Source organism: Narcine bancroftii, chromosome 12 (assembly GCF_036971445.1).
Source record: "Narcine bancroftii isolate sNarBan1 chromosome 12, sNarBan1.hap1, whole genome shotgun sequence".
NCBI lineage: Eukaryota > Metazoa > Chordata > Chondrichthyes > Torpediniformes > Narcinidae > Narcine > Narcine bancroftii.
In genome coordinates, this window is record NC_091480.1 from 13318868 (window position 1) to 13346823 (window position 27956).

At 44.5% G+C, this 27956-nt stretch overlaps 1 protein-coding gene across 1 annotated transcript; it reads right to left on the reverse strand.

The window, feature by feature from the left end:
* Positions 1–929: 929 nt before the first annotated feature.
* Positions 930–27858, reverse strand: nubp2 (nucleotide binding protein 2 (MinD homolog, E. coli)). Its single transcript, XM_069906048.1, has 7 exons — positions 27780–27858; positions 22688–22800; positions 20368–20566; positions 17239–17393; positions 4553–4663; positions 2758–2827; positions 930–1794 (listed from the first exon to the last, which is right to left on the reverse strand). Exons 1-7 carry the CDS (start codon positions 27793–27795, stop codon positions 1640–1642), a joined length of 819 nt encoding a protein of 272 aa, XP_069762149.1. The 5' UTR covers positions 27796–27858; the 3' UTR covers positions 930–1639.
* Positions 27859–27956: the final 98 nt, after the last annotated feature.

Consider the following 27956-nt stretch of genomic DNA (forward strand, 5'->3'; position numbering starts at 1 on the left):
CTTAATGGGGTGATTCCCATGATGGTGATGGCCGAGTTCACAACTCTTTGTGGTCTTTTCCTGTCCTGTGCATTGCCATCAGACAGTAATGCAACCAGTCAGCGTGCTCTCCACGGTACACTTATAGAAATTTGCAAGTCCAAATTTCCTCAAACCCCTTGCAAAGTAGAGTCACTGGCAAGTGTTTGTCACCATTGCATCAACATGGGGCCCCCGGATAGCTGATCAACTACCTAATCTATCTCACTCATCTACGCTTCCTCATTGCTGTCTGATTCTCCTGACAACCGTGGTGTTATTGGAAAATTTGTAGATGGCATTTGAACTGTGCCTAGCCACACAATCATGGGTGTAGAGTGAGTAGAGCAGTGGGCTAAGTATGCAGCCTTGAGCATGAAAAGTATTAATCGCAGTATTAGACCTACTTTTAAAGTTTATTGTTTTGGAATCAACTGGAATAAGTCTTTAATTAAAGTTTATTCTTGCTTAAACTTGACATATTGAACCAGTTTAAGTTGTCGATAAACACTGAACTGCTGGTTATACTGGCTGTCAAATACCAAGCCACTTTTGTTCAAACGCATAATCCTACACCACCTAATAGCCTGAATACGCCTGAGATTGTCTAATCTCGGAAGCTAAGCAGGCTCAGGACTGGTTCGTACTGGGAGGGGAGACCGCCGAGGAACACCAGGTGCTGTAGGTTTCTGTGAGGGGCGCTGGACAAAGTGGCGACTCACTGTAGACAAAAGTTAAAGAATTTCATGTATGTTACATTCTAAATGTAGTATTACATGCCAATAATGGAACCTTTACCTTCATTATCTTCAGAATCAACCACTTTTCAAGCAACACATTAATGTCTACCACTAAAGGTACTGTTTACTATAAAGCTCATCAAATTATGGATCTTCAAGCACATTCACAAATTAAGTGGGTGCAAAGCATTTATTTCTTTTTATACAATTCAATAAGCACAACAAAGATATCATAGTTCCAGTATATATATATATATATATATATATATATCTGTAAAACATCATGTCCATTTCTGGAATAAATATCATGTTACTACATCTCAGGAGTGGAGAATTCAAATACTTCAAACTCCCATTCCTGCAGTCCAATAAAAATATACAAAGAATCTTCTGCTCTTTATTTCTATTAATTAAAGTAGGATTGTATTCCCTGGAAATTAAGGATTCTGAGAAAATTTAATTGAGGTGTTCAAGATATTGGAGGAGAATTAACAACACACAGTCAGAGAAAAACTATTTCCTGTGCCTTAAGAATCAAAATCTAAAAATCAGAGGGCAGCCCTTTCAAGTGTCGGGACCCACTTTACACTCAAAATTGAGAGATGCAGCATGGTAACAGGCCTTTCTAGCCCATAAGCCTGCTGCACCCAAATATACCCATGTGATCAATTAATCTACTCACCCTGTGCGCCTTTAGAAATATTATGGAGGAGACTTTTCTCTTCCATAAATGCTAACTGTCGCTGTCAATTATTAATTTTAAATAGGGAATTAAAATATTTTGATACACTATAATTATCGAGAGCTCTTGGGCAAACAGGTTAGCTCACAGGTCAGTCATGGTGGAAAACACTCAAGAACCTACATACCTGTTCCTGCTTTTATGGGCTATGTACTTGAAATTCACTATCATTGTTTAAAATCTTCTCCACTATTTTATTAATTGCGTCAAAGGTTGCACTCTTTGGAAAAGCTTGGATGAAGTCTCTCCCTTCTTCCAAACTTTGCACCAGTTGAGGATCTAGAGGAACACATCCTGAGAAGAAAATATACAGATTTTAATCCTTCAAGTGCATAAAAGTATCTACCAACTAATTAAATCCTTAACAAAAGCAACAATTACAGATACCAATAGTGATCGTAAATATTGGTACTGCAAATGACAGGGTAAAACTAGTCAGCTTCAAAATTCAACTTAAAATGAGTGGGTTTGACCATGGCTTTCGGTTTTAAAAAAATTAAGCCAAGCATAATCGGAAAGCATATCCAATCATTACTTTAAAAGTATAGTTTTCAAAAAAAAAAATACATAAAGCAATTCACATTACAAAATATCCCAGCTTTTCTCTTCGTCAGACAGGAAGGTCAAAATGAAAAATTCTGTAGAACACATAATATGGTATTTTATCAAGAGAAAATAAAAGATCGATTTAAAAAAACAGATATACAAAAAAAAATGTACAAAATCACCATCGTAAAAATAAAATTCAAGCATAATACTGCAACAGGTTCTTGACCTGCCATCTTTGAATCAACCCTTTACAGGCCGAAGGGCCCATTCGTGTGCTGTGCTGTTCTATATTTGAACATCATAAAAGCCCCCATCACCCTGGCCATGATCCATTCGAGCTGCTACCTTTGACCCTAACCTCGGGTTTTGTCTATGCGAGATTTGAGCATTCTCTGGGTGACCATGTTCAGGAGAAGGGGGCTTATTAGCTGGACTTGTGGGAAGAGGACTAATAAGATTGGTCTGAGAGCAGTCAGAAACTCAAATAAACAAAAAAACCAGAAATATTCATCAACTACAAAACTTATTTTTCTCAATGCTATTCCTTGAATCAACAGAAATTCTAGCATGCATTGATTGTAAAATTATTAAATTAGACCATCTTTGGAAAGAAATCTTCTGTGCACACATATGATAATTGGCTGAGATGAATCAAATTCCAAAACTGACAAGTGATTTTTCATTCTAACATTCACTTTGGATTCTCACCTAGAAATGGAACCCCAGACTGCTCAGCAAGTGCTTCTCCACCTCCTCTGGAAAATACATTAGTGCATTCCTGAAAAATAATCATTTACTGAAGTCAAGAATTTGAAACAGCTAAACAATGTAGTTTATAATCCATTAAACAGAGATGAAACCATCATCTTATACCAGTGATTTTCAAACCTGTGAGCCTTGGCCCACAGGTGGGCCACAGAGTGTTTCCATGTAAGTCTTTAAAAATGTTAAATAAAATACTTTAAATTAGATTCTTTGTATACTTGAAACTATTGCTCAGTCATTGCCACTAGTGGGCCATGGTATGTTAGGCCAGAAGCCAGGTGGCCTTAGACTGACAAAGGTTAATAGAAATGTTGGCATTTTCATTAATGTGAAAATCCAGAAGATGCACTCAATAGCACCTTTCACACTTGTATCCCACTAAATTGGCCATTCAGTGACCTGGGATAGGAATAGCATTTTGGCTTTTCACACTTGACCACTCCTAACCGGGACACTGAACACTTACAAGGAGCAGTCCCTGGGGTTAGCACTGTTCTACCTTCTACCGATGGCATCACGACACATCAAGCGATGGTGGCCCTGCCCTAAATCCTGATCAATGTATCATGATCTTGTATTTGAACAAAATTAATCATGCCTAATGGGAAGGTTTGTAGTGCTATGGCACACAATTTATAGAGTGGGAATGATGGTAACATTATCGTGTATTATTTATAAATAACATGGGAAAAAGCAATGGTGGACCTACCCTCCCACAATTCCATGCGGCAGAGAAAGGGCTGTATGACAGAGAGCTCATGGAGGTGTTTCTCTGCCGCACGACATTCTGGGAAGCCAGGTCCACCACTGCTTTTTCCCATAGTCTTTATAAATTGTGCGCTATAGCGCTACCAAATTTCCCACTGTTAAAAAATTGTTCACTATTACAATTTATTTCCTCTCTCTTCCCTGCTGCGATTTTCCCACGGCAAAGTTTATACCTTCATTTTAATCGTTCCTGCACACGCAAAAACTTGGATCATTTCAATCCCATAATGCAATTACCCATTTCACACTTGCCTGATTGCAACACCGGCATCTGCAGATGCCAGGGATTGTACTAGGGGTGGAGGCCGTCGATCTCTGGCGTGAGATGATGTAATCTGACACCAGTGTTGAGCTGATTTCGCTTTCACACTAGACACTAAAGGCTGATTGGCCGTTAATTCGTGGGATCACTTGCAAATGTGAAAGGGGCTAAAGACTCAAGAGATGCATTGTTTTGCTTAAGGTCCAAGAAAATCAAATGAATAGAGGAAACTTCCTGGCTTTCAAAATAATCTTAATGCAAAAAACAAATTCTGTATATGAATCGTAATTGTTTCATGAATATATTGGAATGTATTAAATTTCAAAATATGGTTTTTTTTACAAAAGTTTGGGATAGTTAAACATCTGTTTTAACCTTGTGTTCCAATCTTTATTTTGTACTCTGTAAAATGTTTAATGTGGTAAAACATTATGCTTTCTTTCTGTCCGAGAGGAGTCTCGAAACATGATTGGCTGTTCAATCAATTTAATGGCACCACTGCCACAGGATACCAAAGATCCTTTTTGAAGCAATGCCAGGTAACATCACAAAAGAGAAGGCCACAATGAAGAATTTGTTCAATCTTTATGAAGATCTTTGCTCCATGCTGATCCAGGGCCTCATCATTATTCAACATGCATCATCAAGCATATCCTCTGTGGTTTAATCAACCCAAGCTCAAATAAAAGCCTCTCATTTAATACTCACTGAACAGTTTGGACAGACAAAACCACTCATGTTTTCAATTATTCCAATGATAGGCAAGCCAGTTTTCTTGCAGAAGGTCAGTTCCCTTCTTACATCTCCTATAGACACTGCCTGTTAATAAAGAAGCGATATTTAAAATCTTCAGCATTAATCATTTAAAATAGTAATACAATGTTGCTTTCACAGAAAGCAAAACTTACTTTTGTGAATGGGCTATTTGACCGCAAAAATCACAATTCAAGATGAACAGAATGTTTTTAGTCCAACCAAATAAGATGCAAGTTATAAAACAAAAAGCAGGTCATTGAACTTTTTTGCATTTGGTCGTCTCAAACTTTGCTTTGAGAAATTCGGTGAAGAAATGAACTGAAGAACAAAACTATGGTGCAAAAATGCATATTAAGAATTTAATGCAGCATATTTGAAGCCAAGAGCAAACTCCTGGACAAATCTTGTTAGATTGCATTTCATGAAATATTCTTTTCTTTTCTTCTTCTTTGGCTTGGCTTCGCGGACGAAGATTTATGGAGGGGGTAAAAAGTCCACGTCAGCTGCAGGCTCGTTTGTGGCTGACCAGTCCGATGCGGGACAGGCAGACACGATTGCAGCGGTTGCAAGGGAAAATTGGTTGGTTGGGGTTGGGTGTTGGGTTTTTCCTCCTTTGCCTTTTGTCAGTGAGATGGGCTCTGCGGTCTTCTTCAAAGGAGGCTGCTGCCCGCCAAACTGTGAGGCGCCAAGATGCACGGTTTGAGGCGTTATCAGCCCACTGGCGGTGGTCAATGTGGCAGGCACCAAGAGATTTCTTTAGGCAGTCCTTGTACCTTTTCTTTGGTGCACCTCTGTCACGGTGGCCAGTGGAGAGCTCGCCATATAATACGATCTTGGGAAGGCGATGGTCCTCCATTCTGGAGACGTGACCCATCCAGCGCAGCTGGATCTTCAGCAGCGTGGACTCGATGCTGTCGACCTCTGCCATCTCGAGTACCTCGACGTTAGGGGTGTGAGCGCTCCAATGGATGTTGAGGATGGAGCGGAGACAACGCTGGTGGAAGCGTTCTAGGAGCCGTAGGTGGTGCCGGTAGAGGACCCATGATTCGGAGCCGAACAGGAGTGTGGGTATGACAACGGCTCTGTATACGCTTATCTTTGTGAGGTTTTTCAGTTGGTTGTTTTTCCAGACTCTTTTGTGTAGTCTTCCAAAGGCGCTATTTGCCTTGGCGAGTCTGTTGTCTATCTCATTGTCGATCCTTGCATCTGATGAAATGGTGCAGCCGAGATAGGTAAACTGGTTGACCGTTTTGACCGTTGGATGAGACATATAAGGCAATCGAACAACTGAAAAGTGGCAAAGCAGCAGGTATGGATGGAATCCCCCCAGAAGTCTGGAAGGCTGGCGGCAAAACTCTGCATGCCAAACTGCATGAGTTTTTCAAGCTTTGTTGGGACCAAGGTAAACTGCCTCAGGATCTTCGTGATGCCACCATCATCACCCTGTACAAAAACAAAGGCGAGAAATCAGACTGCTCAAACTACAGGGGAATCACGTTGCTCTCCATTGCAGGCAAAATCTTCGCTAGGATTCTACTAAATAGAATAATACCTAGTGTCGCTGAGAATATTCTCCCAGAATCACAGTGCGGCTTTCGCGCTAACAGAGGAACCACTGACATGGTCTTTGCCCTCAGACAGCTCCAAGAAAAGTGTAGAGAACAAAACAAAGGACTCTACATCACCTTTGTTGACCTCACCAAAGCCTTCGACACCGTGAGCAGGAAAGGGCTTTGGCAAATACTAGAGCGCATCGGATGTCCCCCAAAGTTCCTCAACATGATTATCCAACTGCACGAAAACCAACAAGGTCGGGTCAGATACAGCAATGAGCTCTCTGAACCCTTCTCCATTAACAATGGCGTGAAGCAAGGCTGTGTTCTCGCACCAACCCTCTTTTCAATCTTCTTCAGCATGATGCTGAACCAAGCCATGAAAGACCCCAACAATGAAGACGCTGTTTACATCCGGTACCGCACGGATGGCAGTCTCTTCAATCTGAGGCGCCTGCAAGCTCACACCAAGACACAAGAGAAACTTGTCCGTGAACTACTCTTTGCAGATGATGCCGCTTTAGTTGCCCATTCAGAGCCAGCTCTTCAGCGCTTGACGTCCTGCTTTGCGGAAACTGCCAAAATGTTTGGCCTGGAAGTCAGCCTGAAGAAAACTGAGGTCCTCCATCAGCCAGCTCCCCACCATGACTACCAGCCCCCCCACATCTCCATCGGGCACACAAAACTCAAAACGGTCAACCAGTTTACCTATCTCGGCTGCACCATTTCATCAGATGCAAGGATCGACAATGAGATAGACAACAGACTCGCCAAGGCAAATAGCGCCTTTGGAAGACTACACAAAAGAGTCTGGAAAAACAACCAACTGAAAAACCTCACAAAGATAAGCGTATACAGAGCCGTTGTCATACCCACACTCCTGTTCGGCTCCGAATCATGGGTCCTCTACCGGCACCACCTACGGCTCCTAGAACGCTTCCACCAGCGTTGTCTCCGCTCCATCCTCAACATCCATTGGAGCGCTCACACCCCTAACGTCGAGGTACTCGAGATGGCAGAGGTCGACAGCATCGAGTCCACGCTGCTGAAGATCCAGCTGCGCTGGATGGGTCACGTCTCCAGAATGGAGGACCATCGCCTTCCCAAGATCGTATTATATGGCGAGCTCTCCACTGGCCACCGTGACAGAGGTGCACCAAAGAAAAGGTACAAGGACTGCCTAAAGAAATCTCTTGGTGCCTGCCACATTGACCACCGCCAGTGGGCTGATAACGCCTCAAACCGTGCATCTTGGCGCCTCACAGTTTGGCGGGCAGCAGCCTCCTTTGAAGAAGACCGCAGAGCCCACCTCACTGACAAAAGGCAAAGGAGGAAAAACCCAACACCCAACCCCAACCAACCAATTTTCCCTTGCAACCGCTGCAATCGTGTCTGCCTGTCCCGCATCGGACTGGTCAGCCACAAACGAGCCTGCAGCTGACGTGGACTTTTTACCCCCTCCATAAATCTTCGTCCGCGAAGCCAAGCCAAAGAAAAGCTCCAAGAAAAGTGTAGAGAACAAAACAAAGGACTCTACATCACCTTTGTTGACCTCACCAAAGCCTTCGACACCGTGAGCAGGAAAGGGCTTTGGCAAATACTAGAGCGCATCGGATGTCCCCCAAAGTTCCTCAACATGATTATCCAACTGCACGAAAACCAACAAGGTCGGGTCAGATACAGCAATGAGCTCTCTGAACCCTTCTCCATTAACAATGGCGTGAAGCAAGGATGTGTTCTCGCACCAACCCTCTTTTCAATCTTCTTCAGCATGATGCTGAACCAAGCCATGAAAGACCCCAACAATGAAGACGCTGTTTACATCCGGTACCGCACGGATGGCAGTCTCTTCAATCTGAGGCGCCTGCAAGCTCACACCAAGACACAAGAGAAACTTGTCCGTGAACTACTCTTTGCAGATGATGCCGCTTTAGTTGCCCATTCAGAGCCAGCTCTTCAGCGCTTGACGTCCTGCTTTGCGGAAACTGCCAAAATGTTTGGCCTGGAAGTCAGCCTGAAGAAAACTGAGGTCCTCCATCAGCCAGCTCCCCACCATGACTACCAGCCCCCCCACATCTCCATCGGGCACACAAAACTCATGAAATATAGAAAAACAAGAAAAATAGCAACAAAGAGGTAAAAAGGTATGAAATAAAGAAACATGCATTTGATACCTTGTTAATTCATTCCAAGGCAATAAAAAATATAGATTCATTTTTGATGTATCAGTAATACCAATTATATGGTTTAGACTTTAGTTTATTGACGGTAGAGTGAAAACTTTAGTTTTGCATGCGACCACGGCATCCCAAAATAGTCACCACTCTCCAGTACCATGTTGGATATTCAGGAAATGTGGGAATTCATAAGATTAAAAATTGAAATAAAGATGAGTTGGGTGGCCTGATCGCAATGAAAAAAAAATCACAGCTTTAAGTGGAAAAGGTTAGTCAGACTGAATCATGCTCCAGACCACATCGTACAAAAAAGAAATCGAAAGGAATTAATCTCTCAATGCCAAGTGGAATGTCAATTTTCGACAAAAATTAGAAACAGTTCCTGGAGCGAAAGAGAATGAGGAAATGAATGCTTGCTTGCACTTAGCTGAATTATAACACAAAACCAAAATGGAAATTATTTATGAAATGAGAGATAAGTTAATATATTATTTTAAATTTAAACAGGAATAAACACCAGTTCAGTGGAATTGTTTAATTGACCATTGATGACACTAGAGGGCAGTTCTAACAAAATCTTGAACTGAGATGACACTGAGCACCTGAATTAATCCCATTTAACAAAAATATCCATTTACAGCAATAACCAAAAAAGGCCAAATTTTTTTTAAAAATATAACCACTGAGAAATCCCAAACTCCACTTGCATTATATCACTTCAGACAGCATCATTGCCTGAAATAGAGAAAAGCAAATCTTTCAGAAATACCCCAGGAATAAGCCAGGAATCAAGCCATTTCTGAAACAAAAGTTTAACTGTGTTTCATTACCGTATACTTTACATCTGTACCGGCAGCTACACTGCTCAATGAAGGATCGCACAACCAGACGGGTCGAGTTCAGTGAGCAAAACTGATTTATTGCAGGCTGCCTGGCTGTTCTTATACTCCCAGCCTGGTCCTGGCTGAGAACCGCGCTGGGGGCCCCGACATCACCGGGGCGTCACTTGGGTCGCCAAGCGTGGGCTTCTGAGCCCGGTGCTGAGGTCGGAAGGAAACCCCCGATGGCGCCATTTTGGCCGGCTGCCCCGCCACGTGCATGACAAGTGGGGCCGGTTCGCCTGCCAAATGGCGTACCGCCACACAGCCCTCCCCAGAACCAGCGCCAATGTCCTTTTTGCCGGGCGGCCTTGCTTCTTGGGTTGGGCCACAAAGACTGACTCGGTGGGGTCGAGGGGGGCTGGCTTTAACCTGTCCATCGTAAACAGTTCCCTCTTACCACTCATGTCCAGTGTGAAAATGAATCCTGAACACTGGACAACTTTGTACGGCCCTTCGTATGGTCTTTGTAGAGGTGCTGTGGACGGGCCCCGCCTGATAAAAACATACTCTGCGGAGTACAGCTCACTGGGGACATAAGAGACCAGTGTGCCATGTCTGGGCGGCGGTGGGGGTGTGAAGGAGTCCAACTGGGCCCAGAGGCGGGGAAGTAAACCATGTGGTGACTGCTGGGGGTTGTGAGGTGCATTGACGAACTCACCGGGTAGGGCTATTGGTGCACCATAGAGCAGCTCAGCTGATGACGCCTGTAGGTCTTCTTTGGGTGTCGAGCGGATGCCCAGGAGCACCTAAGGCAGCTCGTCCACCCAGTCGGGGCCAGTGAGGTGGTGAGTGCCGACTTAAGGTGGCAGTGCAATCGCACGACTAGCCCATTGGTCCTGTGGGTGATAGGCCATGGTGTGATGTAGTTCAATCCCCAGCATGTTGGCGAGCTGTGCCCAGAGCGCAGAGGTGAACTGGACGCCCCGATCACTGGTGTGGTGGTTCGGGATGCCGAACCAGGCAACCCAACTGTTCAAAATCGCTCAGGAGCAGGAGTCTGTGGAGGAATCTGGCATCAAGATCGCCTCATGCCAACGAGTGGTGCGGTCTGCCTCGGGAAACGGATAAGGGTCCGACGATGTCCACATGTATGTGACTGATTCATTCCCGGACGTGTTCGAAATCTTGTACGGCGCTCTGGTGTGCCTGTGTACCTTGGAAAGCTGGCAATGGGTGCAGGTTCTGGCCCAGTCCGCAATCTGCTTCCGAAGCCCGTGCCCCAGACGAAACGTTCTGCCACCATAAGGACTGTAGACCTGATGGAAGGGTGGGAAACGTCATGGATATGGTGGAAGACTTGCCTGCGCCACTGGTCGTGGGGTGCCCATGGAGACATCGCAAAGGACGGTGCCCTCACCGGGAGGTCCTGGAACCGTAGGCCTGTGATGGCAGTCCTGAAGGCCCGCGTCTCCTCGTCGGACTTCTGGTCCTGGGCGAGCTGGTCTAAGTCGAGGCCGGGTGTCAGCACGCAAATGGCCAGTCACGAGAGTGCGTCAGCGGCCACGTTGTCTTCCCCCACCTTGTGCCAAATGTCAGTGGTGAACTCCGACACGAAAGAGAGGTGACGCTGTTGGCGGGCCGACCAGGGATCTCTTGCCATAGCGAGTGCCTGAGTGAGGGGTTTGTGGTCGGTAAAAATGGTGAAAGGACTCCCCTCCAAGAAATAGCAGAAATGACGCACTGCCAGGTTAATGCCCAGCAACTCACAATCGAAAGCACTATACTTGCACTCTGGCAGGCGAAGAAGTCGGCTAAAGAATGCCAGTGGTTTCCATTGTCCGTTCACCTGCTGCTCCAGGACGGCGCCGACGGCTGTGGCAGAGGCATCGATGGAAAGTACCATATGCAGGTCATTGTGTGGGTGGACGAGCAGGGTAGCCTTCGCGAGGGCATCTTTCGTGGCTTCAAATGCCCTGCTGGCCTCTGGAGTCCAGACGAGTGTCTTGTCTTTGGCCGCGATGAGGGCAAAGAGCGGCTGCATGATGCACGTAGCGCCTGGAATTAAGCAGTTATAGAAATTAACCATACCTATGAACTCCTGTAGCCCCTTGAGGTTGTCCGAGCGCGGGAACTCCTTGACTGCAATGACCTTCGCAGCGGCAGGTGTAGCTCCTTCGGCCGTGATGGTATGGCCCAGGAACTGCGAGGACTCTTTCCCGCAGGCATTTGGCCGGATTGATCGTTAGGCCGAAGTCGGCCAGTTGGGAGAAGAGGTGAGACTTGTGTTGTGCCCGGTCTCTGCCGGCGACAAAAATGTCGTCGGAGTAAGTGAATACAAAATTCAAATCTCTGCCACTGTGTCCATAAGGCGCTGAAAGGTCTGGGCGGCGTTCTAAAGCCTGAACGGCATGCGTAGGAATTAGAACAAGCCAAAGGGGGTGATGATGGCTGTTTTCGGTATGTCCTCGGGGTGCACCGGGATTTGGTGATACCCGCACACCAAATCAACTTTGGAGAATATCCTCACGGCATGCAGGTTGACCGTAAAGTTCTGGATGTGAGGGATCGGGTAACAGTCAGGTACTGTTGTGTCGTTAAGCCGTCAATAATCTCCACAGAGGCGCCAGCCGCCAGAGGCTTTCTGGACCAGGTGGAGTGGTGAGACCCAAGGACTGTCGGAGCGTCAAACGATCCCCAGTTCCTGGAGATGTGAGAACTCTTCCTTCGCTATCTGGAGCTTATCCGGCGGGTGCCAGCATGCACCAGCAGGCCTTGGGTGGGGATGTAATGAAACACCCCGTGGGGTGGTGAGGTGGCGGAGAACTGTGGCTTGAGGAGGGACGGGAACTCGTCCAGAATACGCTGAAACTCGTCCTTGGGTGTGCTGACCGTGGCCATCTGCAGCTGCTCTGCGCGGGAGGCGTTGAGGCGAACGGATTGGAAGGTACAGGCATCTACCAGTCACCTACCTCGAATGTCGACCAGGAGTCAGTGAGCGGGGAGGAAGTCGACACCCTGAATGGCGGTTGGGAGGGACGAGATGGTGAACCTCCACAAGAACTTCCGCTGGCTGATCTGGAAGTGGACGGTCTTGTCTCCATACTTTCAGATCTCCAACGAATTGGCCACACAGAGGGGAGGTCCTCGAGGTCGGTTCCGGGACTCGATGGCTGTGGCCGGGATAACGCTGATCTGGGCCCCGGTGTCGACGAAGAAGCGTCGGCCGCTGACTGAGAACCACACTGGGAGGCCCCTACGCCACCGGAACGTCACGTGGGTCGCCAAGTGCGGGCTTCCGAGCTCGGTGCCAAAGTCGTGAGGAAACCCCCGACAGCATCATTTTGGCCGGCTGCTGGAACCTTGAGCAAACAGAGAGTTGCTAAAGAAACTGAGCAGTTCCAATAGCAACGATGGCATACCGCCACAACGTCATAATGTGAAGAAAAAAAATGTTGGGATTAAAGACCCACAGGTTTTTGATAATTCTGGGGCCTATGGAATTTTGGGATAAAACATAAATATCCTAGCTCATTGCCCATCATCTGGCTTGAAATTCTGGCCAAACGGTAGCAGTTTATATAGCCCATTTGTTATTTGTCAGGGTACCTGAACCAGAGGCATATTCAGACATACATGCAGCATGGAAACAGTCCATTGCAGCCCACAAGTCTGTGCCACTCCATTAAACTACAAGCCCTGGCATGTTTGTTTGAACAGAGGGAGGAAACTGGAACCCCCGGGGAAAACCCAAGCAGACACAGGGAGAACGCACAAACAGCGCAGGATTCGAACCCCAGCCCCAGTGACAGTGCCGCCCATGTATAATGGGTCTCACTGGAATACTGAGTGCAGATTTAGTGAAGATAGAATACAGCTCCATCTTAAGATAAAAATGTAAATACTTAATATACGTAGCAATTATTCTACTATTTCACCATCAATAGTAAGGAAAATCCAGCTTTGAGAAAAAATATAGAATTATAAAAAACCATTTCATCCAGCACACAATATCTTCAACCCATTACCATCAAGAACGTTGTACAAGAGCATCAAAGTCAGGACTGTCAAGCTGGGGAATTATCCTAAATATTTATATCTATTTACTTTGATTATTTACATCATCTTTATGTGTTTTATGGACCGACCTAGGAGGGGAGGCAGGCCCCTCCAGCCCGGGTAAGAAACCTGCATAGGAGAAGGCCACTCCGATATAAAACCTACGACCCAAGGACCTCGCTGCCACGTCCCAGCTTGCTTGGCCACGGCACACGAACCATGGGTGTAAAGGGTGGGGCCAGTACTGCGCGCACTGCACTCCACCTAAAAGCTCCTTTGCGCAGGCCCGAGGACAGGTCCACGTCTTCCCCCTCCACGTCCTCCCCCTCCACGTCCTCCCCCTCCACGTCCTCCCCCTCCACGTCCTCCCCCTCCACGTCCTCCCCCTCCACGTCCTCCCCCTCCACGTCCTCCCCCTCCACGTCCTCCCCCTCCACGTCCTCCCCCTCCACGTCCTCCCCCTCCACGTCCTCCCCCTCCACGTCCTCCCCCTCCACGTCCTCCCCCTCCACGTCCTCCCCCTCCACGTCCTCCCCCTCCACGTCCTCCCCCTCCACGTCCTCCCCCTCCACGTCCTCCCCCTCCACGTCCTCCCCCTCCACGTCCTCCCCCTCCACGTCCTCCCCCTCCACGTCCTCCCCCTCCACGTCCTCCCCCTCAAAAGATGCTCACAAACTCAAGCTAGCATGCTGGAACATCAGAACCATGCTAGACAAGGCTGACAGCCACCAACCTGAACGTCGGTCTGCCCTCATTGCACATGAACTCCTCAGACTTGACATCGACATAGCCGCTCTCAGTGAAGTCCGCCTGGCAGATGTAGGCAGCCTCCAAGAACGCGGCGCGGGCTACACACTCTACTGGTCTGGCAAGCCTTCGGATGAACGACGCCTATCTGGTGTAGGCTTCATGGTCAAGAGCTTCATTGCCTCCAAACTCGAAAACCTTCCGACAGGCCTCTCGGACCGAATCATGTCCATGCGACTCCCACTTCAAAACAAGCGTCACATCACCCTCATCAGTGTCTATGCTCCAACCCTCCAGGCGGAACCAGCAGAAAAGAACAAGTTCTACACCGACCTGCGCAACCTCATCCAACGTACCCCTACAGCCGACAAGGTTGTCATCCTGGGCGACTTCAAAGCTCGTGTCGGCAAAGACTCAGAAACCTGGCCAGGAATCCTGGGCAAGCATGGCGTCGGCAAGTGCAACGACAATGGGCGCCTCCTGTTGGAGCTCTGCGCAGAACAGCGACTTGTCATTACAAACACCCTTTTTCAGCAGAGGGACAGCCTTAAGACCACCTGGATGCATCCCCGATCCAAACACTGGCACCTCCTGGACTACATCCTGGTGCGAGAAAGTGACAAACAAGATGTGCTCCACACCAGGGTCATGCCTAGCGCGGAATGCCACACTGACCACCGGCTGGTTCGCTGCAAGCTCAACCTTCACTTCAAGCCAAAGCCCAGGAACAATAAAGCCCCCAGAAAGAGGTTCAATGTTGGAAACCTGCAGTCAGACGAAGCGAGAGGAAACTTCCAGGCAAACCTCAAAGCAAAGCTTGACGTTGCAACCCGCCTCACGGACCCGTCCCCTGAAACCCTCTGGGATCAGTTGAAGACTACCATACTGCAATCCACTGAAGAGGTACTGGGCTTCTCCTCCAGGAAAAACAAGGACTGGTTTGACGAAAACAGCCAGGAAATCCAGGAGCTGCTGGCAAAGAAGCGAGCTGCCCACCAGGCTCACCTTACAAAGCCGTCCTGTCCAGAGAAGAAACAAGCCTTCCGTCGCGCATGCAGCCATCTTCAGCGCAAACTCCGGGAGATCCAAAATGAGCGGTGGACTAGCCTCGCCAAACAAACACAGCTCAGCGCGGACATTGGCGACTTCAGGGGCTTCTACGAGGCTCTAAAGGCTGTGTACGGCCCCTCACCCCAAGTCCAAAGCCCGCTGCGCAGCTCAGACGGCAAAGTCCTCCTCAGCGACAAGATCTCCATCCTCAACCGATGGTCAGAACACTTCCAATCTCTTTTCAGTACCAACCGCTCAGTCCAAGATTCCGCCCTGCTCCAGCTCCCTCAACAGCCCCTAAGGCTAGAGCTGGATGAGGTTCCCACCCTGGATGAGACATATAAGGCAATCGAACAACTGAAAAGTGGCAAAGCAGCAGGTATGGATGGAATCCCCCCAGAAGTCTGGAAGGCTGGCGGCAAAACTCTGCATGCCAAACTGCATGAGTTTTTCAAGCTTTGTTGGGACCAAGGTAAACTGCCTCAGGATCTTCGTGATGCCACCATCATCACCCTGTACAAAAACAAAGGCGAGAAATCAGACTGCTCAAACTACAGGGGAATCACGTTGCTCTCCATTGCAGGCAAAATCTTCGCTAGGATTCTACTAAATAGAATAATACCTAGTGTCGCCGAGAATATTCTCCCAGAATCACAGTGCGGCTTTCGCGCAAACAGAGGAACCACTGACATGGTCTTTGCCCTCAGACAGCTCCAAGAAAAGTGCAGAGAACAAAACAAAGGACTCTACATCACCTTTGTTGACCTCACCAAAGCCTTCGACACCGTGAGCAGGAAAGGGCTTTGGCAAATACTAGAGCGCATCGGATGTCCCCCAAAGTTCCTCAACATGATTATCCAACTGCACGAAAACCAACAAGGTCGGGTCAGATACAGCACTTCTCCATTAACAATGGCGTGAAGCAAGGCTGTGTTCTCGCACCAACCCTCTTTTCAATCTTCTTCAGCATGATGCTGAACCAAGCCATGAAAGACCCCAACAATGAAGACGCTGTTTACATCCGGTACCGCACGGATGGCAGTCTCTTCAATCTGAGGCGCCTGCAAGCTCACACCAAGACACAAGAGAAACTTGTCCGTGAACTACTCTTTGCAGATGATGCCGCTTTAGTTGCCCATTCAGAGCCAGCTCTTCAGCGCTTGACGTCCTGCTTTGCGGAAACTGCCAAAATGTTTGGCCTGGAAGTCAGCCTGAAGAAAACTGAGGTCCTCCATCAGCCAGCTCCCCACCATGACTACCAGCCCCCCCACATCTCCATCGGGCACACAAAACTCAAAACGGTCAACCAATTTACCTATCTCGGCTGCACCATTTCATCAGATGCAAGGATCGACAATGAGATAGACAACAGACTCGCCAAGGCAAATAGCGCCTTTGGAAGACTACACAAAAGAGTCTGGAAAAACAACCAACTGAAAAACCTCACAAAGATAAGCGTATACAGAGCCATTGTCATACCCACACTCCTGTTCGGCTCCGAATCATGGGTCCTCTACCGGCACCACCTACGGCTCCTCGAACGCTTCCACCAGCGTTGTCTCCGCTCCATCCTCAACATCCATTGGAGCGCATACACCCCTAACGTCGAAGTACTCGAGATGGCAGAGGTCGACAGCATCGAGTCCACGCTGCTGAAGATCCAGCTGCGCTGGATGGGTCACGTCTCCAGAATGGAGGACCATCGCCTTCCCAAGATCGTGTTATATGGCGAGCTCTCCACTGGCCACCGTGACAGAGGTGCACCAAAGAAAAGGTACAAGGACTGCCTAAAGAAATCTCTTGGTGCCTGCCACATTGACCACCGCCAGTGGGCTGATAACGCCTCAAACCGTGCATCTTGGCGCCTCACAGTTTGGCGGGCAGCAACCTCCTTTGAAGAAGACCGCAGAGCCCACCTCACTGACAAAAGGCAAAGGAGGAAAAACCCAACACCCAACCCCAACCAACCAATTTTCCCTTGCAACCGCTGCAATCGTGTGTGCCTGTCCCGCATCGGACTTGTCAGCCACAAACGAGCCTGCAGCTGACGTGGACTTTTTACCCCCTCCATAAATCTTCGTCCGCGAAGCCAAGCCAAAGAAAGAAGATGTGTATTGTATATTTTTGTGCATGCACCAGAATCTGAAGTGACAGTGTTTCTCTAGGTTGTATATGTAAAATCAGACGATAATAAACACGAGCTTGAAGAATTGTTAGATCTTTAGGAAATGCACCTGAGGTGTTGTAACCAATAGGGCTCCATCAGGTTTATGCTGACGAAGGGCCTCCACCACCGAGATATGTTCATCAGAGGTTCCAGGAGGAGTGTCTACGATGAGATAATCAAGTTCTCCCCATGCCACATCAGAAAGGAATTGCTTGATCAGAGCTAAATGGAACAAACACAGTTATTTTTATAAACTTACAAGACATTTGAAGCTTTGAGTTTCATGTTCTATCCTGCATTAGTCTGGGTTAAAGATTATTCACCCACACCAAACTCAGTTCCATGAAGAGAAAAACAAAGACACCAGCTGCTGGAACCTTGCGCAAACAAAGACTTGCTTAAGAAACTGAGCAGTTCCAATAGCAACCATGGGTATAGAAATGGTCAGTTAATGTTTTACGTCTGGCCTCTTTATAGCAAGACTAAACCTCACTTGGTTACACTAATCAGGGACTGCTTGAACACCACAAAAGGAATGTCTGCACTACTGCAAAGTCACTTTTCTACACTATTGTATTAAAATTGAATTAAAATGAGACATTGTACAAAAATTGCAATTTTTTTTAAAACAAAGTACAGTTCAGCTGCAACAAGAATTTTGGTGCATATGTAAATTATCAACAGCTACGCATAAATGCTGAGCTCCTCCAACATTTTTTTGTTTTACTAAGTTTGATTAAGTATGATACAATTCCAGACAAATAAAAATAATTTCCAGGTTTTTTAAAAAAAAAATAGGACTGAACTCTAATTGGTCCTTTAAATTACTTTTTTTTTAAAAGGAATCCAATCCTTTGGTGACTAAGTTTCCCCTCTGAGAAGAACATTCCCACTCAAGTGTATTTCAACACATGCTGCAGGCTGACATCCAAGGCAAAATGTAGCCTCAAGGTTAAATGAGGTGATATTTCCAGAAAAGTACACGAAGGAGCTGGAATTGTCTAGACACAGTCTCCTCAACATCTTGAATATGGGCCAAATTTGGGGAACTCGTTTTAGTTTGTACATCGCTGGCAATGCCCAGCAAACTGAATTAATTCTATGGTTTAACTTATTATATTATACATTATGTTATCTTTACATTTTTGACCATATTTCTGAAAGGAGGCGAGCACCTTTAACACAGTAATTCCCTCATGTACATAAATGATAACAAGAATGCAAGCACCAACAAACCTCATGTGGGTTTTACTCTTCCAAGATAGAGAGAGCATTTCACAAAAGAATGCAAACACTGTGATAGCAGACAAGACACAGAAATGCTGGAGGAATTCAGCCAGTCTTGCAGCGTCTGGTGGTGGTATGATATATTTCCGATGTTTCGGGCCTGAAATATCGGTAATATAGCTTTACCTACTCTGAGTTCCTCCAGCATTTCTGTGTTTTGACCTCCAAGACAAAGATGCTGCTTGCAACCACTAATTTCCCACACATATATTTCACATTTAGTTGCAACATCGAAGAATTTTCGCCCATCAGAGACCTACACTATTTCCCAGAGTAATTCCATTTCTCCCTTATTTCCCTGTAAGCAGCTCTCACACGTACCCATTAACATCTCACAATTCTCATAACACCACATTACCAGCAGTTTACAATAGCCAATTAATCTATCAACCAGCATATCTTTGGGATGTAGAAAACCACAGCACCTGGCAGAAAGGCTATGAAGTCACAGGAAAAGTATGCAAATTCCACACTGTTGGCACCAGAGGTCAGAGTGAAACCGGATTGCAGGAGCTGTAATGCAATCGCACATCATCTGTGCCACACAAGTTATACAGTAAAACCCCCGTTATCCAGCAACTGGCCACCTCAAGCAACCAGCGAAAAATTTCAAGAAAAATAAATAAATAAATAGATAGACAGATAAATAGAATGAATAAGAATTTAAACAAAAGTTTTAAATTGTAGAAGTGAATGTTCTCCAAAGTTACACGTAAACCTTTGGTGAAGATGGGAGCAAATATTCAGTCAGCGGAGGGCCTTGGTCATGCTTTGCTCGTAGCAGCTGTTTGAATAAAGATGTATTTGATTAAAATAGCATCGCCCGGAATGAACAGCTGGTTGATGCTGCTCGCCGTTGGGGGGTGACACTTTTAAAGTATCTCCTTATCCTTACTTAGTAATAGTCTTTATCTTTCTTAGTATATTATTAAGCATATTAGTAAGACTTTTTCTGTAAACTTGGGGAGGGGGATTTAATTATCTACGTTATTGTCTATCTTTCATGCGGCTCCATGGAGGGGGAGGAACCTATAGATGTAGCGATGGTTAAACGTTTACAAAGAATGTGACTGAAAATAAAGTAAAATATTTTAAGGTTTATATATTCATGCAAGTGAAATTTGTTCAGTGTAAGTACAGTATAGTTTTTTTTGTCTTTTAAAGTATTTATTCTTAATGCAGGTATATTAGTTAGGCATTGTGAGAGTGAGTCTCAAGCAACTGTAAATCTCACTTATCTGGCATGTACCAATTCCCATAGGAGCCAGACACCAAGAGTTGCAATGGGATCAATGAAATACTTGCAAAATTTAATTGCTTCAATGGACTCTTCACTGCATTGTTCATAAATTACAAAAGGTAGCACTTTTGTAACAAGACCATGGTAGCAAACTATTTACAATGTATTCTGCTGCTGAGTTGCAGTTGTATTAAAATCAGCCAATACATTTGTGCCTACAGAGTACATAATCTTTGAAGGGTTACTTGCTCTTGAATAAATTTTGTGGCCTGGCAAGCATTTGTAAACTTCTGGCTCTCAGTCAGGAAAGTAAAATGTTATGAATGAGTTCTTCATTTATTATTGCAGATTGGATTCTCTCAAGTGCTATGTTTGAAGTGGAAGGGACTGATTTTTTTTAAAAACCACTGCTGAAATGGAAATATACATACAGCAACAATACCAGGCATTGAGATTCCTTCCTCTCCTTCCAATAATTTCCGAATATCACTACATGGCATGACCAAAAGCCAATTTCTCATTTAAATTAATAGCACACAGTATACAGATTGAAAAGGTCACCAACATGCTGAAGGAAAGATCTAGCCAATTTTTTTCAAAAATCACTTCTAATTGATTATCGGGTCACAATGCGAGTGTTTGTAGTGCTTTAATGTAATACAACATCACCTGTTTTCTTTGGCCCTCTCCAGATTACAGCCTCATCTGGACTCTCCAAGAGGAAGCCTATTGACATCAAGCACATTGTTTTCTCCTTGTTTACATAAACTGGTACCCAACCTGCATCACATTGGTGTACAGCATTATTAAGAACATTTAGCATCCGAGGGATACTGGGACCACACAGATCAATATCTAGAATTCCAACCTAAAATAAAACAGAATCAAGAAGAATTAAAGAGGTTAATTAAACTCGGGATTTCAGTCATAAATATGGGCTTTTGTCATTTGACTATATTAACCTTTTGGACTCCGGCCATTTTTAATCTTTCATAATATATACTCCAGATTGAATCCATGGATAAACTACAGTACAACCTGGTGGTTCAGTTCCGAAAAATGGGAACATGGAGTACATGCGCTTGTTCGTAGTCCCAGAAAACTGGGACACATAGTCCAAAGGGTTAAGTAAGAGTTTTTTACAAATCCAATAAAGGTTTACAAGGTTTCAGACACAGTAAAAAAAAGTTACTGATTTAGATCAGGCTCAGAATTATCACAAAAATAGATAATGGCTATCCAACACCCACTTCCCAACCCCCTACATACAACGTTCTCAACACACGGCAACTGAGGAAAAAATAAAATTAAAAGTGAATTGGATAAATGAAAGGATTCCAGTGTCATCAATCTTTTATTTTTCACTATTTTTTCTTTAAATGTCTGAAGCAAACATTGAATCTGCTCAAAAAAAAAATAGAAATTACTTGGTATTAGTCATCTGGAAGTATTTCATGTTAACAAACTATCCAATCTTGGAACAAAGCGTTGCCTTAAGTGCCCCAATTCCCAACTGTGAATTCCTTGTTTCAATTATATTAGTCATGGGAGGTTCAGCAGTCTTGCATGTACCCTGGCTGAATGTTCAAGAGCATGCAAGGAAAATTTTGTGAGCTTACTGTCTACCTATTGGATACAGAAATAAAGTGAAAAAAAGAACAAGAGGAGATCATTTCATCTAATATGAGCCATTCAATTGGAGAGAAGTTGATCGACCTCAATTTAATATTCTAGTGTCAAAATATTTCCCAATTCTTTCAAATTCCATATCTATTCATATACATTAAAACCCCTGCTGTCCAGAATTCAATCAACCGGCAAAGAAAAATCACAGAAAATAAATTGGTAAAAAATATGGATGTCTAAAATTGGTGCACCTTGCAACATGCAAAATGCAATTTCAAGCAACCAGAAAGTTCACTATCTGGCCTCTGCCAATCTCCATATGTACCAGATAATAAGTTCTACTATATTATCAATAGAACATATTCAGAGTGATCAAAAATAGAATTTTTTGGCACAGGCCATACAGCCAATTCATTAATAGTGAATTTTAGTAGAACAACCCCACTTACTTTCAGAGTAAATTTTAAAAAAATCTTTTGCCCTAAATTTTAATCCTGCACCCTTGGTTCTTGAACTATCAGTCTATAGGAACTGTTTCTCCCTAATATGCTTTTGGCTTCCACAAACTAGTTTCCATGGATAGGAAAGGCTTACAGGAACACACGCCAAACACAGGCAAAGGGAATTATCTCAGATTGTCAACCTGGTCGGCATGGACAGGTTGTGCTGAAGGGTCCGATTCTATTCTGTAAAGCTCTACAACTCTAATTTCAAGTACGAGGGTTCCACTAAATAAGTTCTTGAAAGTTAGTTTTTTATTGAAAGTTAGCTTTTTATGACAAAAGCATATTAATGTAGATATTTGAATTACTACAAAAATATATTTAATTTACCAGAAAAATAATTGCAGTACATCATTTCAACTAGAAAAACATTTTAAGTTATCATCAGGCTACCTTTCAATATCAGGGAACCCACAGATGGTTGATTATATTTTCCTTCAAAAATTTTCATCTTTACGATGCAATTAAAACAATTTCTAGTATTGCCTCTAAGTACCCTCTTCTTGTTTTCTTCCTCTCATTAACCAGCAAATTAACTTCAAATTATCCCAAAGTCATCTTGGCTTCACATTATCAAAGTTTCCTTTATACAGTATGACCCATCTCTCCTCCACACACTTGGAAATTTAAAACCAACTTGCTTTCTCTTTCCCTCTTCCGGGGAAGGATTTTTCACTCATCCCTTAATTGTTTCTCTTTCCACAGATGCTGCCTGAGCCTAATGTTTTCAGCATTTTCTATTCCTGTTCCAGATTTCCAGCATCGGCCTTTTTCCCTCCCCCATTTTTGCACATTTTTTGTCCACAGCATTGACAAGTTTGGTCGAAGATTTATCTTACTGCTTTTTTTCTTCTCCTTACCTTTTTCCCTGCATTCCTCAGAGCCAGTGCCAACTCCGTTGTTATTGTGCTTTTTCCTACTCCTCCTTTGCCAGACAGAACCAGCAGAATGTGATCGACAGATGCCAGATTATCTTTGAAAAAAAAGTAAAGTATTTGATTGAAACCGATCTGGACTCTGTTTCGTTTTCAGGACAAATAGGTGCACAATATTTCCATTAGTTTAGAAACATTTCGTTCCATGTGAATTTCACAGCAGTGACATTGGAATTATGTTAAGTTCAATAATAAGTCAAGAAATATCCATCTCTTGGATGAGAATTACAGATTTTTAAAAAATATATTCAGACATACAGCACTGGAGCAGACCCATCCTGCCCACAAGCCTCTGCCATCTAAATACCCCCAATTAACCTAATCCCTGTATGTTTTTAATGGTGGGAGGAAACTGGAGCACCCAGAGGAAATAGACACAGGCATGGGGAGAACGTACAAACTCCTTACAGACAGCGCCGAACTCAAACTCCATTTGCTGCATGGATATTCAGATGTAGAACACAGCAACCATCATAGCAGAATCTTTATTTGTAATATCATCAATATAAAGACACATGAAGAAATGAAGAATAGGATTTATAAACAACATTCTGAATTGACCTCAATGCAACAATTACCTCAAGGCATCTGACAAACCTCTTTTTTCAAACTTACAATTAATTAAAAGTTCTATTATTGCTTCTAATTCATTGATACCAAAAATACTTCCTGGAAACAAAGTATTTTTTTGGTTGTCTTCCTTGCCAAACAATATTATTACATAACTTGTATGCTAAAATAAAGATACTGTGCCCTAAAATAGGAGACAATTACAATAATCCTTTTCTGATCTCTTTTGGTTCTTTTGACATTGTTTGATTCCATCAAAAGAACAACCCAATCAGCTTCACCAGTCTTCTGTACTCATTCAAGATTCACTGAAGCATTATTTCACAGAGAGTGATTAGATAATAATCAAAACTCAGAAAGGAGATATTGTGGCGGCGCACATCCTCATGGCGAACCAGTCCTGTTTGTATCGCCACGTGGCGGGGCAGCCATGGGGTAATGGCGTCATCAGAGGCTTCTCTCTGACTTCAGCGTCCCTTCCAGCGCCCACCCTGGGCAGCGATTATGATGTCTCGATGCACCAGGTGACTGAGCTCCTGCTGCCCTTAAAGGGGCACGCTGAATGTGAATAAAAACAGTCGTTAACGACCCTCAACATGGTGGCTGTGCTTCTCCCACTGCTCACACAGCCACAATATAGCCAATTTCCTAATCTAGTGCAGCAGGGATAGTCAAAGTGCTCTTTGTCCCCACAAGGATCAGTACAATTCAGTGAACATTCCTGGATCAAAAGCAATCAAAATAGAAAGTGCTGGGAACATGTTCCAGATCCATCACTCTTTGAAAAGAAACTTCCATTCTTAGGCACACACTTCCTAAAAATATATCTGTCCAAGGATGAAACATCAAGAACAGAAATCACACGTGCCAATAATATTGTTACGAGCCCCCATGACTCCAAAAACCAAGAGCAACAGAAATTCACCAAGACAATGGTTACTTAAGGAAATATATTTTTAATTTTCTTCATACATAACAAGATCAATATTTATTACTATTAACTTAACCCCCTTGTAATTCTAAGCGTACGTGTATGTAATGTGGATGTGTTCAGGTAAGTTCTTTGTTTCACTGTCCCATCATTCACTTTTCACTTCTCCAAGTTCACTGGTATCAGGAAGTTTTCATACTGTGCACAGAATGTAACATTTATGATCTTCAGCAGGCTCTGGTGCTTTAACCTAAATTGTTACTGCTCAGGAAGGTCTGTGTTGGTTTCAGAGAGATATTCGCTGTCATTGGACACATAAACTGATATCCTTCAATCAGCCACTTCAGACTCTTGCCGAAGAAACTTGCCCCCTTGTGGGTTTTTCCAAAAGATAACCTCTTCTTCCAGGTGACCACAAAGAGTTCTTCTTTTTCCCTTATTTCAGGAGAAACACAATACCCAGCCCAAGCCTCTATAATTGACGACAGAGATTTGTAATAGGCTGAACTCAAAACCCGTCTTGAAATGGGGTCTTGCAGCAGGTCTGCAAACTTGCAGTCTTCAACACCAATTGCTGAAATAAACTGCCTATCCCTGTCTCTCTCTCGCTCTCTCCTCAAAGAATGGCATGTTTTTTTTTCTCTGTTTGAAATTTGGATTGCTGGCAGCAATAAAAGATTTATCATTTTCTGATAAATCTGTTCAAACATGCTGTTCCTTTAAAGACAATCGTCCATTTCAATCTTACAACATTAGTCCAATTAACACCTACTTGTGAAATCTTCATAGTTTCTGTAAAGTCACTGAAGACTTGAAGTCTGCACTTCAGCATAGCTCTTGCATTTCAAATGAGCTGTCTTTTGTGAAATGTTAATGTCTCTTGTGGAATATAAACTAATACCTAAACCCCCACAATCTAACCTTAATCCTCAAGATATATTTTATTCCATAATTGTATTAACTTATTCTGTAACAATACGCATATAAACCCGTCCTTTTGCCACTGAGATGATGATCAGCTAGTAGCTTAAAATGCTTGCAAACATTTTAAATTGACAAACAAATAGACAATTAATCAGCTATCACTTGTTCACCTTGCTTCTATTGCAAGCTTTTTAAATCAGTAAAATCTACTATCCTGCTGCTCCCTTTGCTGTATTGCATTATCATCGACAGGTAGTCAGAGCAAAGAAAACAAATAAAACTGCAGAAGCTGAAATCTGAAATAAATACAGTAAAAGAGACAAGCAGCATCAAGATGAACTACCGTAGTTAATGTTTCAGGTCAAGTAGAATTTTACAAGACTCTTCAACCAATCTTATTGAAGTATCCTCAATGAACATCCCAGCATTTGAGCTGACTTGAATTAATTTTTCACGTGACCTTCCACAACAAACATACAGCTTACTAAACACTATATCACCTTTTGTTGAAAAGAAAATGAACCCTCCCCCCCAAACTTAAATGACTAAATTAAGCCTTCAGAATGTCCAGGAGAATAAATGCTATTATTCTTGAAGGATGAAATGGTTCAGGAGCAAGAATAAATGCTATTATTCTTGAAGGATGAAATGGTTCAGGAATTTGAGGGAAAAGAGCAAAAATTAAAATTGTTATTCACTTATGGCCGAAAATAAGTGGTCCTAACCCAAAATATTGACTGACCCATGGATGCAGTCTGACCCACCAAGTTCTTCCAGCAGATCACTGTTTGGTCAAGGGACCGTCATCTTCAGTTTTTGTTTTCCTGTGGGCAAAATCCATCAGAAATTCCAAGCTACTGCATGCTTCTGATTTGGTTTGAGCGGGTGTACACCCACTTTTACATTTCCTATAGAATAAGATGGGGGGGTGGGGGGATTGAACAGACTTGCATATCAGTTACTAAACATAAAACATGACAGCCCTCGATGTTGTGCCACCTATATATTCCGACCAAAAAAATCTATACCCTTCCTACCTCGTAACCCTCTCTTTTTCTTTCATCCGTGTGCCTGTCTATAAGAGTCACTTAAATGCCCTTAATGTTTCAGCCTCCACCACCATCCCTGGCAAGGCATTCCAGGTACCTGGATGACTCTTCTAACTTTCCTCCCTTCACGTTGTAGAACGTCAAGTCACCTTTATTTGTCGTTCATACCATGCATTACATGGCAAAGATAATATAGCATTTCTCCAGGACCAAGGAGCAAATTTACATAAATAGAAGTTAAAATATTAAGACATATACAATAAAAGTCCACGGTACATTGTCCACAAATGTTCTGGGAATTCAGGAGCCTGATGGCTTGGTGGGAAAAACAGTTGCCCAATCTGAATGTGCTACATTACCTCCTACCAGATGGCAGAAGGGAAAAAGGTTTAAATGAGCGGCGTGAGAAGTCCTTCGCCTCCATCAAGTGTTGTAGATGTCCATCATGGTAGGAAGAGAGCCCCCAATGATCTTTTCCTTGCTTCACTATCCTCTGCAGGGTCCTCTGGTCTGAGGTGGTACAGCTTCCAAACCAGGCAGTGATGCAATTGCTCAGAATGCTATCAATGCATCCTCTGTAGAATGTAGTGATGATGGAGGGTGGGATATGAACTTCCCTTCGCAGGAAGTAGAGGCGCTGCCGAGCTTTCTTGGCTACGGAGTTGGTGTTAAGGGACCAGGTGAGATTCTCCACCAAGTGCACTCCAAGGAACTTGATACTCTTGACAATCCCAACAGTAGAGCCGTCAATAGTCAGTGGAGTGTGACCCCTTGGACCCTCCTTGTCGAGAACCATCTCTTCTGTTTTATTAATGTTCAGATACAGGTTGTTGGCTCTGCACCAGTCCGTTAGTGTCTGCACCTCATCTCTGTATGCTGACTCAGCATTCTTACTAATAAGGCCCACTGCGATCGCGTTGTCAGCGAACCTGATGATGTGGTTCGAGCTGGGTTTTGCCGCACGGTCACAGCAGAATGAACAGCAGTAGACTCAGCCCTAGGGGCTTCGAGTGATGGTCTTGGAAGTGCTGCTTCTGATCCAGGCTGCTGTCGAGAATCCAATTGCAGAGGGAGGTGTTTACACCAGCAGACTCAACTTCCCTATCCCCTGATGTTTGCTATTTCTGCCCTGGGAAAAATGCACTGGCTGAAAGTTGAAAGTCAACTTTCTTTGCTCCAAAGAGATGAATCCCTGCTCTGCTAATCTTACCTCACAGGACTTATTATGTAATCTAACTCCAATAAAGTTTTGAACACCGTTATCCCTTTTTACCCCCATGAAAATGTTATGTCTTCTGATTTTCAATTTAAAAGTCTGACGATAAAACGTTGACATGAACTAAAACGACAATACCATTGACCAGAGTGCTGTCAGTCACTGGACTTGGGCACCTGGATGGGCCCGAAAAGCCCCAGTTGGAAGCAGCCAACAAATCATCTGTCGGCACATCTGGTCAATGACAAGGGTCTCCATTTCGTGGGCAGAGAGTGGTCTCCGGTCCCTCTCTCTGCCGCGGGCGCCCCCCCACTCTCCAAGCTTTACCTTCCACCGCCTCCATGTTGCTCGTTCCCTTCCCACGTCGTCGCGGCCCCGCCCCCTGACGTCATCGTGGGCGGCGTGCGCGCACGCCGCCACCTCAGGCTGTTCCGGCATCAAGCGGGCCGGCGGCGAGCGCGGACATGAGCGACCGCGTCACCGACCAATCACAGGAGGGGATGG